A 19,813-nucleotide genomic window follows, 5' to 3' on the forward strand; every position below is an offset into this window, starting at 1 on the left:
CAGCACACAGAACACAGCACAAATCACATTACATCACACAGCACAGAACACAAAACAAAACACAGCACACAGCACATTACATCACACTGTAACAGCACAGAACACTTAACACAGCAGAGAACACATCCAAGAACACATCAAACAGTCAAGAACACGACACACATCACGCAGCCGGAACATAGCACACAGAACACAAAACAAAACACAGCACACAACACAGAACGCATCACACATCACACAGCACAGAACACTGAACACAGAACAGCACAAAGCTCAGAACACAGCACACAACACAAAACTCAGCACACATCACACATAACACAGCACAGAACACTTAACACAGCAGAGAACACATCCAAGAACACATCAAACAGTCAAGAACACGACACACATCACGCAGCCGGAACATAGCACACAGAACACAGCACACAGCACGTAACACAAAACAAAACACAGCACACAGCACATTACATCACACAGCACAGAACACAAAACAAAACACAGCACAAAACACATCAGACGGCACAGAACACAGCACATATCACACAATACACACAGCACAGCAAACAGCAAAGAGAATACCCATCACAGATGGCAAACCCTAGATGACTGAGCCAGGTACAAGTGGTCACACACACACACACACTGATGAACAAAGCACAGCACACAGCACGCAGCACAGAACACGTCACACAGCATGGAACACGACACATAACACAGGACACGGCACGGAACACAGAACACAGAACAGCACACAGCTCAGATCACATTACACAGCACGGAACAAAGCACACAGCACGGAACACTGAACACAGAACAAAGAACAGCACACAGCTCAGATCACATCACACAGCACGGAACACAGCACAGAACATTAACACAGAACACAGAACAACACACAGCTCAGATCACATCACACAACATAGAACACATAACACATTACATAACACAGAACACCGAACACAGAACAGAACAGCACACAGCTAATGACACAGCGAACAGCACAGGACACAGAACACAGTACAGAACACTGAACATGATGCAAATATTTATCTTCCGCAAGGAACGTGCACACAGCACAGAACATAGCACACAGCACAGCAAGAGGTCACACACAGACTGATAACACAACACAACACACAACGGAATACACGGACCGCCTCGGCATTAAGGGGCTAAAACAAGGACTGGTCGACTCGGAGTCAGTATACTGTGTCCGAGTGGAGTATTAATGTTAAACTGCGGCATGGTATCTCAGTGAGCTAGCACTATAAATCGGCATCAGTGGCCACACAACCACCTACACGTACATGCAGTCGCTGTATTAGTGTAATATTATTTGCCGCGACGTTAAACACCATGTCCCCTCACCTCACCAACGGAATACACACAACACCAATAGAAAGACTTCCAAAACACCAACTCGAAAACGCAAATTCACAACAGACAAACAACACAAACAATCTTCCTTACATTTCCATGAACAGTCCTTCCTACATCTATCGCCTTCGGCGCAATCTAATATTAAGTCCACACAATGAGAGAAAAACAACCGCCAATGCACACACTGCCACCAATTGGAACGTCCCTCCCACGCATGCCCTAACTATCCTATCTGCAGGAAATGTGGATCTAAAAATAGACTGCCGATGTATCAGCTGTAACGCCAGACACAGAGCCACTCAGACAACATTCCTGGAAGTTCTTGGTGGGTTCGTCTCATCTGCTGTCGGGGATGCGTGTAGAGGTGACAGGTGCCCTCCTCTAATGTGACATGAGTCTGGCTGTACCGGGATGACCCAAACCCTCTTTGCTGCACTTATTAGTTCTTATTTGTCAAATGTAACAAAAAGAAGAATCATAGGAACACATAGCACAATAAGGATGTGTGAGTTGAAAAAAAGAATTATGTTGGACTATGTTGACTTTTATTTCTCTTACATTCCGATGTTGAATATGTAAATTACATGGAGATAACAATTTAGGAATCGCCTTTCCTATGCATAAATACAATTTTACTTTTGAAGGACTTTTTAGCACCGGATAACTGCAAATCGTATGCTCACTGAAGAGGATGTCTAAAGACGCGCAAAAGTCGCAACATGTATGCCAGATGTCTCTTCGCCAGAGGATCAACACGGGGCAAAGATATTCTGTAGATACATACCTACTGATGCCATGTAAGTACCTGTACTGTCAGAAAGCGCACACATGTATCCCAGAAGGTAAACCAAAATGTAAACTCAGAATCAGGATATGAGAACATGGCATGAGTTTAAATATTTAGGTAATAATTAGTAGAAACAGAAAAAATCAGAAATTCAAAGCAAAACTAGTGATGCGTTTTCCGGCAATGACTTCCTGAAACATTTTCTATTGTTTTAACAGTCTCCGTGGTCCTAAGGTACAGCGTCCGCCCAGGGAGCGGAAAGTCCGGGGTTCGATCCCCGACCGCGTCATACTAAAAGACGTTAAAAGATGGTACTTGTTGTTACCCTGTCTGGCGCTCGGCATTAAGGGGCTAAAACAAGGACTGGTCGGCTCGGAGTCAGTATACTGTATCTGAGTGGGGTATTCATGTTTTACTACGGCATGGTATCTCAGTGAGCTAGCACTATAAATCGGCATCTGTCCGGACTAGTACAAGCAGCCATCACACACACACTCACAGGTGCGTGCACGTCGCTGTATATAAATGCAATAATCTTGGACGCGACGTTAAACACAATTCTCCTCACCTGCTATTGTTTTCAAGACACAATAGGTATTAGGTTGACATAATCTTAGTGGTATACATGATATATGTTTAAAGTGTTTTCAGAATGGAATAGTATAAAAACTGTTTTCTTGGCACATGATAATGTTTGCAACATATGTGTGCGTATTTGTGTGAGTCTGCATGTTTTATGTAACCACGAATCATACTTCTCTATAAGAGTTAACTCCCTGACGTTTAGTGGACTGCTGTTGTCTGACACGTAAGTTGATCAGGCTGTTGAAAAAGTTGTTTTCCTTCCAACACGAATTTGGGTCCACGTTTCCCGCATAGCGATCTGTAAGTAAGGGAAGGCTGCTATGTGATGTGTGCGGGGAGCCACTGAGAAGTGCCGGTAAGCGTGAATCAAGTGTGATCGCGAGATTTTGGTTACATAGACTTGCGGCTAGTCTCCATCACCAGATTCCAAGGCTGTGGTTGGAGATAGCGCAACCCGCCCTTATCTCACCAGGTGTGAGGCCCACTTCTTGAGAGAATTAAACTATTTCTAATATCATAAAAATAAACCATCTAGACTTTGTCAGATGTGTTAGCTGTACACAAATGTCATGTTATTATATAAATTCAAAGTCTACCCTATGGTTTGTGTACGCAGATGAACTCCTATTGCCAGTGTCGTAACTTTAAGTATAATTCTAATTAATCAAACTGCACAGTTTCCAGGCAAATAAACCCTGCTACCAAATCTCTTTATTTGTTTCGTTGTTAAACATATAAAGACACTTCCAACAATAATGGCCGTAGGAGCGAGAGGCCTATATAAACACTGAATGTAAATATTACATATTGCATTCATGCACACTTGTCATGGTGTGGCCATTGCCTCATTATATTGCACTAATGTTCTGCAAACTACCTGTAATATATATATCTTTAATTATCGTGTGTATAACTGCATCGCTTCTAATACTGTCTGTTCGTCTGCGTTTCCTTTCAGAATACAATAGCTATAGCTTCATCGCTGCCGCTTGTTTCCCAAGTATTAATCTTGTACGGTTAATGATGAACACTATTAATGTGTTTGAACTTTGCAAGTTCTACCCTGTACTATATGCTGATTGCATGAGCTACCTTCACAATCAGGACAGGAGAACAATACATAAGTTTAGATATTAGGGTAATAATATTCTTGTAGGGTAAACAAACATGAATTGAATCAAAGCTAGTAATATGTTTTCACAGCAATGACGTCCTGAAACATTTGTTATTGTTTTCAAGGAACAAGATGTATTAGGTTGACACAATCATAGTGGTATACGTGGTTCATGTTAAAGTGTTATCAGAATGGAATGGCGTAAAACCTGTTGTGTTGTGAGGTGATGAGCAACACGTTCAAGCAGTGCAGCACCTCGGCAGCCTGGGCTATAAATAGAAACACTGGTTTCGTATTCCAATGGATGGCATGACCAGTGTTGACACAAAAGTTCATAAGAACTAACCATCAAAGCATGAAACAAATAATTCACTAAGGAAACAAGAGGTCGTGTATGAATTTATGTTAAACATGTTAATCTAAACCATGGTAGTATTTTGAAAACGGAAACCTATATCAGAATTGACAGTCAATAGTATCCCCACATCCGTCTGGTGGCCTCACCAGCGTGGAATCCAGAGAGTTGCTCCTCCATTGTTCTGTGTATATGACGACAGCTACTCCAGTATTTTGCCATTGTTCTGTGTTAATGACGACAGCTACTCCAGTGGTTTCCCATTGTTCTGTGCATATGACGACACCTACTCCAGTGTTTTGCCATTGTTCTGTGTTAATGACCAGCTACTGCAATGTTTTTCCATTGTTCTGTGTAAATGACGACACCTACTCCAGTGGTTTCCCATAGTTCTGTGCATATGACGACACCTACTCCAGTGTTTTGCCATTGTTCCGTGTATATGACGACAGCTATTCCAGTGTTTTGTCATTGTTCTGTGTATATGACGACAGCTACTCCAGTGTTTTGCCATTGTTCTGTGTATATGACGACAGCTACTCCAGTCTTTTGCCATTGTTCTATGTATATGACGACAGCTACTCCAGTGTTTTGCCATTGTTCCGTGTATATGACGACAGCTATTCCAGTGTTTTGCCATTGTTCCGTGTATATGATGACAGCTATTCCGGTGTTTTGCCATTGTTCTGTGTATATGACGACAGCTACTCCAGTGTTTTGCCATTGTTCTGTGCATATGGGGGTAGGTCGGATACCCTAGTGGTTAAAGCGTGGTTACTACTGGCTACACCCCTTACTAATCTAGTATGAGACACATATGACATCAACAACAACACTCACTCACTCATGGCTAAACATGTGACATAAACAACAACACTAGCTCACTCACTCCTGGCTAAACCCCTTACTACTCTGTTATGAAACACATGTGACATCAACAACAACAACACTCACATATTCCTGATTAGACCTCCAACTAGGGGCGGTCGGGTAGCCTTGTGGTTAAAGCGTTCGCTCGTCACGCCGAAGACCCGGGTTCGATTCCCAATATGTGTACAATTTGTGAAGCCTATTTCTGATGTCCCCTGCCGTGATATTGCTGGAATATTGCTAAAAGCGGGGTAAAACCATACTCACTCAACACTCACTCTGTGCATATGGCGACAGCTACTCCAATGTCTTGCCATTGTTCTGTGTATATGACGCCAGCTACTCTAATGATTTGCCAATGTTATGTGTAGATGACGACAGTTATTTCCAATGCTTTGCCATTGTTCTGTGTATATGACGACAGCTATTCCAATGCTTTGCCATTTTTCTGTGTATATGACGGCAGCTACTCCAATGATTTGCAATTGCTCTGTGCATATGACGACAACTACTCCAATGTCTTGTTTTGTTCTGACTCTCGTTTTCTTTGACATTGGAGGAGCACAATATCCCCAGCACTAGTTGTTTCTGTGCTAATGTATCATACTACAGAAGTCATCGGTTTCACCAGTAATGACGTCACAGGGCTTTGAAAGGAATATTGCTGTTGTTGCTGATTAACATATGTGTCTCGAACTACGGTAGTTGTAGTCAGTGAGTGAGTGTTGTTTTGTGATGCTTTAGCAGTATTCCAGCAATATCACGGCAGGGGACACCAGTAATGGGCTTCACACATTGTACCCATGTCGGGAATCGAATCCGGGTCTTCGGTGTGACGAGCGAACGCTTTAACCACAAGGCTACCCGACCGCCCCTAGTTGGAGGTCTAATCAGGAATATGTGAGTGTTGTTGGTGTTGATGTCACATGTGTCTCATACCAGAGTAGTAAGGGGTTTAGCCAGGAGTGAGTGAGTGAGTGAGTATTGTTGTTGATGTCACATGTGTCTTATACTAGAGTAGTTAGGGGTTTAGCCAGGAGTGAGTGAGTGAGTGTTGTTGTTGATGTCACATGTGTCTCATACCAGAGTAGTTAGGGGTTTAGCCAGGAGTGAGTGAGCTAGTGTTGTTGTTGATGTCACATGTTTAGCCATGAGTGAGTGAGTGTTGTTGTTGATGTCATATGTGTCTCATACTAGATTAGTAAGGGGTGTAGCCAGTAGTAAGTGAGTTTGAGTTGTTGTTGATGTGAAATGTGTCTCGAACTGTAGTAGTAAGGGGTTTAGCCAGGAGTAAGTGAGTTTGAGTTGTTGTTGATGTGAAATGTGTCTCGAACTGTAGTAGTAAGGGGTTTAGCCAGTAGTAAGTGAGTTTGAGTTGTTGTTGATGTCAAATGTGTCTCGAACTGTAGTAGTAAGGGGTTTAGCCAGGAGTAAGTGAGTTTGAGTTGTTGTTGTTGATTTCAAATGTGTCTCAAACTGCTGTAGTTAGGGGTTTAGCCAGGAGTAAGTGAGTTTTAGTTGTTGTTGATGTGAAATGTGTCTCGAACTGCAGTAGTTAGAGGTAGCTCATCAGCAGATGTCCTGTTTTATTTGCAATACACCAAATATTAATGTTTGGCAAGTCTAGGAAAAGTGCAAACATCCTGTACCGAGTTCCGTACAGGTCACTCTGACATCGGCTAAACTTAATGTGAAGTCATCTAGCCGATCTCCATACTTTCTTGAAACATCCGATGCCCATTAATGTTTCCATAAATAACTAATATGCAATTAACTAGATCTTAGTGCCCCAATGTTCAAACGGGTCAAGCTGACATGCAGAGTACTGACGTCGATTATACATGTATGTCTCGTCTAACAGGTGTGTTAGTGTGGCGCTAAAATGCCATGCTTCTTACATCACAGATATAGTTTCTTATTCTCTATACCTCCAACATGGGGCGACTAAATGTGACAGCAGTAGAATATTGATGAGTAGAGTGAGAGATGACCTTTTTATTACAGCATTCTGTATATAGAGGATTAAAAACAAAACCATCCTCCACATACTGACTCTGTCTCAGAGAAGCTGTAAAGGCTCAAAGGCAAATCCTCAGTCTCTGATGATGAATATAATCTAGGGTTTTTTTAAACTCACGTTTACAACCTCCACCATATACGATGGAGATGTAATCCAGTTTAGAGCGCTCTACAGTTGGAGGAGGGTTTTCTTATCCCCTCCCCGCTTTGAATCGGAAAAGACTTTCAATGGAGCAAGTGGCTTCAGGCATTTATTGTTTAAGTAATTAATGTGTGGCAGAAAGGTTTAATTTTTGTTCCACCTTGTTCTTTCTTTTTCGATAGCTTTGACGTCATGAGGAAAGAAACGTACCTGATGTCCATATGTTATCAAAAATAACGAAAAGGTATTCTAAACATGGGTCTTGTAAATGCTTCAGGAGTTGATAATTAGTTGATAATATCAGTGTCTTTATAATATGTTTCTTGTAAACATATTGCACCTGGTTTGAAATCTTGAATTAAGAGTTGTAAGTCATTATATTTATTCCTAAGTCCTCTACAGTTCCATTGTATTATATTTGATGCTTGAGCCATGGTGGCTCAAATGGTAATCTCTAAGGTGAACATGAGCACCAAAGCGGTTGAGGGGAAATAATCTTCGAGGATGAAAGGGTATTGGGTGTTGACATAACCAGCTTTTATTGAATTGGGAACAGGTCAACGGGCAAGTGAATAAATATGTGTTCGTTTGAACAGTAGTTGATGTATCATCCTTTCTAATAAAACGTTTGTCAGACTAAACTTGATTTTTGTCCCGGCACATTCAACCTGAAGAGCTCCACTGCGCAAACGTGTCACATTTTAACCTCCCCACAATGCCATGAACAGATCTGGATATACCAATTTGATTGGTTCATGATCTGTAACTTCGATCACAAGGAATCAACATGTGTATTAGCCTTATCAAACGACTTGCATCCAAATGTCTTCGTTAAGAAACAGAATGATTGTTAGCCATGGTGGGGGATTGGAGGAGAAAGGTATATGTGAGACTGCATGTGGCATAGAGGCCTGGCTGTCTGCTACGGGTGGATCAAAGGTATATGTTGTACATTGGACATATAGACCTTGGTGTCGGGGATGGGCAATAAGTAAGTTCCGCAGCGTGAAACAAAGAGAGGTAATTTACGCACATTATTAATGTTAGGGGTTGTATCGAGATTAGTTAAAGTAAACAAGAAATCTAATATTTTTCAAGTTACTTCAATAGTAATAATACTCTCAACACGAGGCTATTGTGGCAACATACTTGGTATGTAACACAATACCCTGATGAGGGTACCTGCCTTATTTGTGTCTGTGGTGCCACATGAACGCACAGGAATTTTCTGTCAGAGCATTCCTGAGTTGGCTTTTTGTCAAACACTTCAGGCTAAGTGCGATGTTGATCCAGCACCAAGTCAGTCTTCTCGTAACTGCGGCGAGCTAAACATATCTCTGCATGATGGAACTAACAAGTGTTGTATTCATCAGTCTTGTGTTCTTGTGTGGTGTCAGAGACGCACATGCTGATACCAATTTGACCGACTTGACTGGACAAGTGAGAGTCCTGACCGCAAGTATCCAAGCATGGAAAGGAAGAGTTGATAATATTAAGACTGATATGAAAAACCACTTTAGGACGTGGGAGTCATCACTGAAAAATCAACTGACTGACACGTTCATTCCTGCCCTGATAAATCCTCTAGTGGGACAAGCGATTACCGGCATCCTGAAAGAGTATAACATTAGGAATATTATGAGCGGACATATTCTTGATGTAGTTAACAGACTGAGAGTCAGTGTACAATACACAAAAACACAACTTCAGGCAGTAACACAACAGTTCAGACGTGTAGAAAAGGAAAGAGACAGTTACAAAGAAAGTCTTGAAAAACTTCGTAGCGAGGTGAACACTGACATCCACAGTTTACAGCTGCAGCTGAATGAGACGAAAGCTGGTCTTCGTGATGCAAAGATGGTGAACACTGTTCTTAGGGAGGACTTAATGACACTGAATACAAGCTGTGTGAGGAGAGAAGAGATAGAAGCGCGCACCCATGATGATCAATCATACAGGGAGGGCTTGCAGGAAATGCAGCAAAAGTTAAAAACTGACATTCAGAGTTTAAACATTCAACTAAATCAGAACATTGATGACCTACATGATTCAAATCAAGTAATCACTGGTCTTACAGAGGACATTGTGACACTGAATACAAGCTGTGTGATGAGAGAAGATATTAAAGAGGTCAATGTTACTGACAGGTCGCTGACTACATCGTCGTTGTCGCAGGTGTCATTCACAACATCGCCCCCTTCGTTTTCTGGTGTTGCAGGAGGTGAGACTTTTAGCAGTAATTTCTCGTATGTCTTCTTCTGCCTTTAACTTGTGTCTAAACTTTCTGTGTTATAAATGTGTAAAACAATAAAATACACTGACACATAACAGTGTAATCCTACATAAAACTGTCTCAGAAAATTGAGATGTCCATGAATGAGTCCATGCAAAAGATGCATGAAATATATTATTTCCTTTGAAAAAAAGCAGAACACATTGAACATATTGGCTAAACACTGACTTCCGCCAGTTTCCGGAATGACAATAACTCTTAGGCGTTCATTACATTGTAGACCGCCTCCCTGGTCTAGTGGTAGAGCGTCCGTCCGGAGAGCGGAAGATCCGGGTTTCGATCCCCGGCCGCGTCATACAAAAAGACGTTAAAAGATGGTACTTGTTGTTATCCTGTCTGGCGGCATTAAGGGGTTAAAACAAGGACTGGTCGGCTCGGAGTCAGTATACTGTGTCTGTGTGGGGTATTCATGTTAAACTGTGGCATGGTATCTCAGTGGGCTAGCACTATAAATCGGCATCTGTCCGGTCTAGTACAAGCAGCCACACACACACACACACACACACACACACACACACACACACACACACACACACACACACACACACACACACACACACACACACACACACGTGCATGCACGTCGCTATGTAAGTGCAATAATCTTGGACGCGATGTTAAACCCAATTTCACCTCACCCCATTACATTGTAGACGACGCATTCCTACTCTGATCATAGATATTGCAGTGCAGCAAGCGTAGAGAGCTTTCCAGCTCACGTGCACAGAAGAATGTTTGTGTGCAAGGTTTCGTGTGTGTTGAGACGTTAGGGTTTCGTTCCGAAACCGTTTAGCGTCTGTCTCTGGCAGTCTTTTTTTCAAAGCACATCGTCCTTCTGATCATAATATCAATGTGCCAAGATCCTATTTCCTTTGGAGAGTTTTCAAAGACGGGACACCCAATACCCAGGTACATAGGTTAACGTCGGTATGAATACTCCCACCAATATTCATTACAATATAGAAAAGAGTGCATGACTCAGGTAAAAACTAGAAAAAATGTGCGTCTCTTAAATAAGTTATTAGTAACACGACATTTATACGGGGTGAAAATATACAGGAGCGTTCTAATCCTGCTTCATTTATACGCAAACTCTAAACTAGGCTAACTATACTACTGTGTAGTAAATTCAATAATAATCGAGTATACAGTAAGAAAGAATCATGAACAATCCATTACATTTCATAACGTGAGTGTGAGTGAGTTGGTTTTAACGCCGCTTTTAACAGTATTCCAGTTATATCACGGCGTGTCAGCTTAATGTGGGAGGAAAGGCCGAAGTGATGCAGGTCTTAGACGTTTACCACTTCGGGGAAACCCACGAGCACGTGTATGGTGCTGACAAACCTAGAAACATAATCGGGGCGGACCGGGATTCGAACCCACGGTTTCTGGCGTGCCCAAGGGACGCAACTCTGCACAGCGAATCTCGGCGCCTTAGACGACTGGGCCACCCGTGCCCCCGAAAGAATCATGAACAACCCACAACATTTCATAACGTGAACAAGCGTTGATGTCAATAATGTCACTGGGGTCAAAATTGGAAATCCAGGCCAAGAGAGAAAAGTCAGTAACGAGTGTGTCCGCCCCCAGCAGCCACACATGCAACACAACGACGCCTCATGGATGTCACTAATGTCAGTAGTGTGTTCTGTGGGATAGCATGCCACTCCAAACTCAGCCATTGAGGAAGCTGGCGCAAATCTTGAGGTGGAGGGTGGCTCTCTCTAACACGTCTCGTTAACAGATTCCATACGTGTTCAATGGGTGCCATATCAGGAGAATATGCTGGCCATTCCATGCGAGTAACATTGTTTTGTCCCTGAAAGTCAGTGACTATGCGTGCACGATGAGGTCTAGCATTGTCATCCTGGAAAACCGCCTGTGGGCCTATTCAAGACAAGGAATCACCATTGGTCTCAGAATCTCATCCCTGTAGCAAACAGCATTCAAATTCCCGTTAATGACGTACAGATTGGTTCTGTGATCAAATGAGAAGGCGGCCCACACCATGACACTACCACCACCAAAACGATTGTGCTCACGGACGTTGACGTCAGTAAAACGTTCCCCACGCCGTCTGTAGACAAGAACACAACCGTCATAATGCTTCAGTGAGAACCGAGATTCGTCAGAAAAAAGAACTGCTGAAAACTGTTTTCTTGTCCACTGCCGGTGTTGCCGTGCCCATGCGTCTCTGGCTGCTCTGTGACGAGGAAGAAAAAGCGGTCTAACGGCTTTACTTCGGGGCCAGATGTTTCTTTCCATCATACGGTTTCTTGTGGTTTGGTCACTGACATTTGTTCCTGTAGCAGCCCTCAGTTGCCTTCGAAGATGGTTCTCTGTGACTGTTCTTGACCCCAACACTGTACACCGACAGATGCTTCATATGTACTTGACCCCAACACTGTACACCGACAGACGCTTCACGTGTATTTGAACCCAACACTGTACATCCACAGACGCTTCACATGTACTTGACCCCAACACTGTACACCGACAGACGCTTCACATGTACTTGACCCCAACACTGAACATTGACAGATGCTTAACATGTACTTGACCTCAACACTGTACACCGACAGACGCTTCACGTGTACTTGAACCCAACACTGTACATCCACAGACGCTTCACATGTACTTGACCCCAACACTGTACACCGACAGACGCTTCACATGTACTTGACCCCAACACTGTACATTGACAGATGCTTAACATGTACTTGACCCCAACAGTGTACACCGACAGACGCTTCACGTGAATTTGACCCAAACACTGTACACCGACAGACGCTTCACATGTACTTTACCTCAACACTGTACACCGACAGATGCTTCACATGTACTAGACCCAAACAGTGTACACCGACAGACGCTTCACATGTACTTGACCCCAACACTGTACACCGACAGACACTTCACATGTACTTGACCCCAACACTGTATACCGACAGACGCTTCACATGTACTTGACCCAACACTGTACACCGACAGACGCTTCACATGTACTTGACCCAACACTGTACACAGACAGACGCTGCACATGTACTTGACCCTAACACTGTACACCGACAGACGCTTCACATGTACTTGACCCCAACACTGTATACCGACAGACGCTTCACATGTACTTGACCCCAACACTGTACACCGACAGACGCTTCACATGTACTTGACCCCAACACTGTACACCGGCAGATGCTTCACATGTACTTGACCTCAACACTGTACACCGACAGATGCTTCACATGTACTAGACCCAAACAGTGTACACCGACAGACGCTTAACATGTACTTAACCCCAACACTGTACACCGACAGATGCTTCACATGTACTTGACCCCAACACTGTACATTGACAGATGCTTCACATGTACTTGACCCCAACACTGTACATCGACAGACGCTTCACATGTACTTGACTCAAACAGTGTACACCGACAGACGCTTCACGTGAATTTGACCCAAACAGTGTACACCGACAGACGCTTCACATGTACTTGACCCCAACACTGTACACCGACAGACACTTCACATGTACTTGACCCCAACACTGTATACCGACAGACGCTTCACATGTACTTAACCCAACACTGTACACCGACAGACGCTTCACATGTACTTGACCCAACAATGTACACCGACAGACGCTGCACACGTACTTGACCCCAACACTGTACACCGACAGACGCTTCACCTGTACTTGACCCCAACACTGTACACCGACAGACGCTTCACATGTACTTGACCCCAACACTGTACACCGACAGACGCTTCACATGTACTTGACCCAAACACAGTACATCGACAGACGCTTCACATGTACTTGACCCCAACACTGTACACCGACAGACGCTTCACATGTACTTGACCCCAACACTGTACACCGACAGACGCTTCACATGTACTTAACCCCAACACTGTACACCGACAGACGCTTCACATGTACTTAACCCCAACACTGTACACCGAAAGATGCTTCACATGTACTTGACCCCAACACTGTACACCGACAGACGCTTCACATGTACTTGACCCCAACACTGTACACCGACAGACGTTTTACATGTACTTGACCCCAACACAGCACATCGAGACGCTTCACATGTACTTGACCCCAACACTGTACACCGACAGACGCTTCACATGTACTTGACCCCAACACTGTACACCGACAGACGCTTCACATGTACTTGACCCCAACACTGTACACCGACAGACGCTTCACATGTACTTGACCCCAACACTGTACACCGACAGACGCTTCACATGTACTTGACCCCAACACTGTACACCAACAGACGCTTCACATGTACTTAACCCCAACACTGTACACCGACAGACGCTTCACATGTACTTGACCCCAACACTGTACACCGAAAGATGCTTCACATGTACTTGATCCCAACACTGCACACCGACAGACGCTTCATATCATCGGCATCCACGACTTCTTCAGCCCACAACCCCCTAACCCCATTTACATGGTCATTCCAATGATTTAAATAAATGTGGATTCAGAATAAGGATAATGATTTTGAGAGCAAACTTGCCACAGTTCTGAGTCCCGTTTCAAAACAATTGTTTGCCTGATAAGTCGGAAGAAGAATGTTTACAGTACAGCACTGTCTCTAGGTTTCTAACGCTCTACAGAAATATATATTCTGATCATGGACACAGGAGTTATAGCTGTTATATCACAGACGCCGAAGGTTCCAGCGAAGAATAACTACACAAGATGAAACATTGCCACATTTCTGAGTTCCATTTAAAAAATAACTCGTCTGCCTGATTGAATTGCCAGAACCGCATTGTCAAGGGGTTTCTAACGCTCTGTAGACATAGATCAATATTCTGTTAACTGGTATACAGCAGGTATAGATACCGTTCCGTACACCTGTATAGCAAGCTGGCTTACCCACTAAGAGACCAAGCAGAATAATATTGACTCTTTTAGGAGAGTCCAGTTAAATAACATTTAGTCCCGTAAATATAATTATATTATTTATACAAAAGGACAGACAGACAAGAAAAAAAAAATCTTTTCCAATTCATTCCCGTCTCCGACACCTTTTTAAATTGATGAATAGGTTCGGTTGACCCAGTCGTTTTAGGCGGCGCAGTTCGCCGTGCAGAGATCGCCGAATACCACCCAACACCATACCATACTTCGGATGTTCCTCCCACATCAAGCTGACTCACCGTGGTGTTAAAAGCGGCGCGAAATAATAGTCATTCAGGATATGCTTTTTGAAAATCCTTTATCGATAAATTATAAACATCATATTTCCCAATAATGTTTGGATGATGTTTATATGCTTACTACATCAAACTTCAGATAGCCAACGAGTCTTTAACCCACAGATTTAGCTCCTACTTAACGGACTTAAGCATGCACATGTGTTATTGCTGTGACTGAGTTAAATACCTGGGCACATTCATCTACACTCAAATAACATGTTAAGGACAGATTTTGAATATAAGCAATACGAAATGTAACAGCGACAAGGCAACACTTCATCACTATGTCAGCGGCCAAAATTGTTTTACACATTCAACATTCAAAATGGTGGCTACCGTCGCGATAGCTTCGGTGCTGTGTTTGCTTGTGATAAGGTTAAGTAACTGGTCAGTTGTTATCGGTAATTTTCCGATCAAAACAAAAATATGAGTTCATGGTCTGATGATTTTTAATGAACAAAAATGGTGTATCAGGGCAATGGCATATTGCTGAGTGCGGCGTTAAACAACAAACAAAACAAACAATCTTACAGTCAATAGATTGAGTCGTTACGTTACAGTCAATAGATCGAGTCGTTACGTTACATTCAATAGATCGAGTCGTTACAGTCAATAGGTGGAGTCGTTACGTTACAGTCAATAGATCGAGTCGTTACGTTACAGTCAATAGATGGAGTCGTTACAGGCAATAGATGGAGTCGTTACGTTACAGTCAATAGATCGAGTCGTTACGTTACAGTCAATAGATCGAGTCGTTACAGGCAATAGATGGAGTCGTTACGTTACAGTCAATAGATCGAGTCGTTACAGTCAATAGGTGGAGTCGTTACGTTACAGTCAATAGATCGAGTCGTTACGTTACAGTCAATAGATCAAGTCGTTACAGTCAATAGATGGAGTCTATATAGCGACGTGCATGCACGTGTGTGTGTGTGTGTGTGGGGGGGGGGGGGGGTGCTTGTACAATTCCGAACTGATGCCGATTTATAGTGCCAGCTCACTGAGATACCATGCCGCAGTTTAACATGAATACCCCACTCAGACACAATATACTGACTTCGAGGTGACCAGTCCTTGTTTTAGCCGAGAGCGACAGACAGGGTAACAACAAGTACCATCTTTTAACGTTTTTTGGTATGACGCGGCCGGGGATCGAACCCCGGACCTTCCGCTCTCCGGGCTGACGCTCTACCACTAGACCACGGAGTCGGTCGGTCGTGAGCGACAGGGATGGTGGAATACAATGTGCGTGTTTACTGGTATGGTTAAAGCCAATGGCGCTGTTGAGAATCTTACCTTTTCATATCCCACACGTCTATCTGGAAAAATAATTAGGTAAAGAAACTTGCATCTCAGCTTTCTCAAAGACGTTGAAAGAAGGTACTTGTTGTTACCTTGCCTGCTGTTAATTTATCTTAAAACGTCATTTTATCACACTGTTGAGTTTTAGTTAAGAAATATAGTTTGCTCTACCCCCGTGTGTGGTGTAATTAAGCAAAGTGTTGCCCTGAACTATTATAGTTAAAGCATGAGGACGCTTGCGTTGCTTTGACGTTATAATACTTACGGGCAAAACTATATTGTATTAAACAACACATGCGGCTAGAGCAAACTTTATTAATTTTCTTAGATGCAGAATTATTATCCTTACTTAGTACTCCAACTTCTAAATGCCTATCAAAGAAAATATGATTGTAAGTTTCATCCTCAGAACTATTAACAATTATTTACAACTGAGACTGAAGACTATATGATATTATTCTAAATCTATTCAGTTAAGTGTCGGTTGCGTTTTTTCGCTCGCATTTTTCAAAACGTTGTTCTGCATCATAGAATGGCAGAAATACAACCCCGCTACAGACGGGGCCGAATGTATCAGCGTCATTATTTGTACACTCAGGTTTGTTCTTCGAAATCGGGAAATATTATGTGAAACAAATGTATTTTGCAGGGCAAAACATTGTTTTTAAGGATGGCGAAGAAATGTAGAATGTATAAGGGCAAATGTTCATTATTTTATGACTAATTTAGAACGGACGTTAAATGCGAAAACAATTTGGCGCATGTCACACGGGCAATCGGCATTTCAAACTTATCACTTTGTAGAGCCACGTGTTTTTTCCCTTCTTTACACAACCAAATATCGTATCGAACATCTTGTAGTGTAGTAAGCTGATCTGTGATGAATGTACTGCCGCCACCGCTCGGAATGTGTTGCAAAGAGTTTTCCTGACACTGAATTTCCACTGTGTTGCACACGCGCTTAGTCAAGTAGACCTGTTGCTCTTTTACATTCATTGTATATCATCATAAAAATGTCATCACTGAAATATTATTCTGTGGCATGTCGTATTTCGACGTTTGTAATACTGTATAGCCCGAGACATCAAACGATGTAAAATTCACCAGTTTCAGAATCTAGTTAAGAGAATGTTTGGGGAATAAAACATCAAGCATAGTCACTTGGAACAACAAATAATTTACGATAGGTCGCAGCATTTAGTAGCCTGTTACCATCAAATGGCAAAGGAAATAAGGACACAGAGAAACCATCAAGACAGTTGTCGATTTGACATGTAACAATTGTGTAAAATGTCCATTGTCCACAGACGTTGAAAGTCACAAGAAATATGTTTTCCTCTAGAATTACACTGGTGGGCGTCATATCCTGGTCAAAATATATATAACGATGTGCACTGATTCTCACTGACAACAAAACCCTGAGTATAATTTAAATACACAGGAATAATATAGAAGGAAATGAAAATTAGAAAACAATGTTCAGTATTTGACCTGTATGTACCATGTTGGTTTGCTATTCACAGAATTGATGCTAAAATGTAGATATAACGCACCAACTTGCGGGGCCAATTCATTGTCACAACAATTCCACCCAAAGTTAAGGCACTCAGATAAAATACTAATCATTTAATAATTGGGAACACTATGTATTTAGCTCGCCAAGTCTCGCTAAATACAATGTTTATTCCTAATGCAGGATATTTACCATCCCGAAACACATTCACGTGATAACCTCTATCTATTATTATCCTGATAATTTGAAACAAGTTAACTGTCTTGTCAGTACCAAGATAAGTCTCAATCCAACAAGCGTGTACAAACGCGCGGCTCAGATGAACAGCAATCTCAATGTTTGTGTTGTATATTTATGATAGTCGTTTGAGTGATTTGTTAGTCGCTAGACTACCTTATATTTTTAGTAATGATTTACCTCTACTTAGATTAACGTATTTAAAATTGTATTAGATCTAGGTCTAATCAGTACAAAATTCAAATACATAAAATTGGTCAAATGGCCATATCGTGTATGTATAATGCTTGTGTGGTTTGTATATTTTTCTGAACAGCATGTTCTGTGTTTCAGCCTCGAGTGATCCGAGTCGGACCGAGGGGACACCAGTGACGACCACAAGGACCACTGGGGACAACTCAGCAGGTAGAAAGCCCACACTTTAATCCCTCCAACAATTAACAAGCTGGGGTATAGACCCGTGGGGGTTCTGACTTGCTTCATGCATGTCATCGTATACCAGTTGTGTCGATCGGTGCTCATGTTGTCAGCCACTGGACTGTCTGTCTTTATCCGACTCCGCCATCTTATTGCTGGACTACTGCAAACAAACAGACTGACATACTCCAATGTCATGTCTTATTAGATCTAGCTAATATTTCCAAACAGCAACGTTACTGACAGTATCATCTTATAAAGCTCAGTTCATCAAACGTTAACACTCTCCAGCCATACACAGAATAATGTTACAACAACTGGATGTGACAGAAAGATTTTAAACATTGACGACGTAATCCTTGATTACATGAACCAGCTGGTCCTTGTATTGTCAGCCATGGTGGAAGTGTTTGATGACGTACCGTGTCACGTGTCACCACGTTGAGGTGTGAACCATGTAGATGTATGACAAAGATGTCTGGAAGTGTACAGAGTTTACTTTGTGTTACAGCGACTCCATCACCAGCAGACTGCAGGGACCTCTATGTCGCCAGCAGGAGGGGGAACCTGGAGGAGGTGAAGCGGCTCCTGTCGCGGGGCATCGACGTCAACTGTAGGCGGGGAAAGTGGAGCTGGACACCGGTGATGCCGGCAGCACGGTGGGGACACAGCGACGTGGTGGAGCTCCTGGTGAGTAAAGGGGCCGATGTGTCACTGGTGGACAAGGACGGTGACAACATCCTTCGCCTCGCCTGTATGGGAGGCCACTTGGAGACGGTGGAGTTTGTGCTGTCTCTGAACGTGGTGGACATCAACAGTAGAGGAGGGGGGAGCAGGACACCGGTGATGACGGCAGCAGAGTGGCGACACAGAGACGTGGTGGAGCTCCTTGTGAGTAAAGGGGCCGATGTGTCACTGGTGGACGTGAACGGTGACAACATCCTTCACTGGGCCTGTAGGGCAGGACCCTTGGCGACGGTGAAGTTTGTGCTCTCACTGAACGTGGTGGACATCGACGCCAGGAACAACTCGGGGCGGACGGCGGCCGACTGGGCGAGAAACAGGGGACATCAGCGAGTGGTGGATCTCCTCGTGTCCCGCGGCGCTCAGTGACGTCAGTGTCGTGTTTGTGTAGACGGTGGAGGTGACCTGACAGTGACGTGGTGTGCCGTTCATGTCGTCGTTTGTAAATATATCTTTATTTACGTGAAACTGTTTGTTGTTTTTGGAGATGAATAAAACTTGTAAAAACTATTTCAGACATTTTGTCATTTGTTGTGTTTGGAACTTCGCATGATCAGGTAAGAAAATTGTTAACTGAGTGTAAATAGAGATGATGTGTGATTGGTATGTAAACACTGATATGTTCATGCATGTCGTCATATATTTTTGTGTTAATTTTACGCCATAAGTTTGTAATTAATCGGGAAAAACACAATAAAAAACATGTTTGTTTACATCTTGCTGCCCTCGGTAACCCCAGACCGAGCCGAGGGTCGCCCAGCTGACGTGGCGCCAAATGAACAATGATAGTGACGTCACACTGTCGATGACG

At 43.0% G+C, this 19,813-nt stretch overlaps 1 protein-coding gene across 1 annotated transcript; it reads left to right on the forward strand.

Annotated features, from left to right (window-relative positions):
• The first annotated feature begins 8,180 nt into the window (after positions 1-8,180).
• LOC125378970 (ankyrin repeat and KH domain-containing protein mask-like) lies at positions 8,181-19,517 on the forward strand. Its single transcript, XM_048394993.1, has 3 exons — positions 8,181-9,476; positions 18,175-18,246; positions 18,770-19,517. The coding sequence occupies exons 1-3, from the start codon at positions 8,597-8,599 to the stop codon at positions 19,369-19,371; spliced, it is 1,554 nt and encodes a 517-aa protein (XP_048250950.1). The 5' UTR covers positions 8,181-8,596; the 3' UTR covers positions 19,372-19,517.
• The last annotated feature ends 296 nt before the right edge of the window (positions 19,518-19,813 follow it).

This window comes from Haliotis rufescens, unplaced genomic scaffold, assembly GCF_023055435.1.
Source record: "Haliotis rufescens isolate VD_foot unplaced genomic scaffold, xgHalRufe1.0.p SCAF_137, whole genome shotgun sequence".
Taxonomy (NCBI): domain Eukaryota; kingdom Metazoa; phylum Mollusca; class Gastropoda; order Lepetellida; family Haliotidae; genus Haliotis; species Haliotis rufescens.

Coding starts and splice junctions, on each gene's coding strand:
- LOC125378970 (XM_048394993.1), top strand. CDS start 8,597: ATGATGGAACTAACAAGTGTTGTATTCATCAGTCTTGTGTTCTTGTGT. Junction 9,477..18,174: donor GTTTTCTGGTGTTGCAGGAG/GTGAGACTTTTA, acceptor TCTGTGTTTCAG/CCTCGAGTGATCCGAGTCGG. Junction 18,247..18,769: donor CACTGGGGACAACTCAGCAG/GTAGAAAGCCCA, acceptor TTTGTGTTACAG/CGACTCCATCACCAGCAGAC.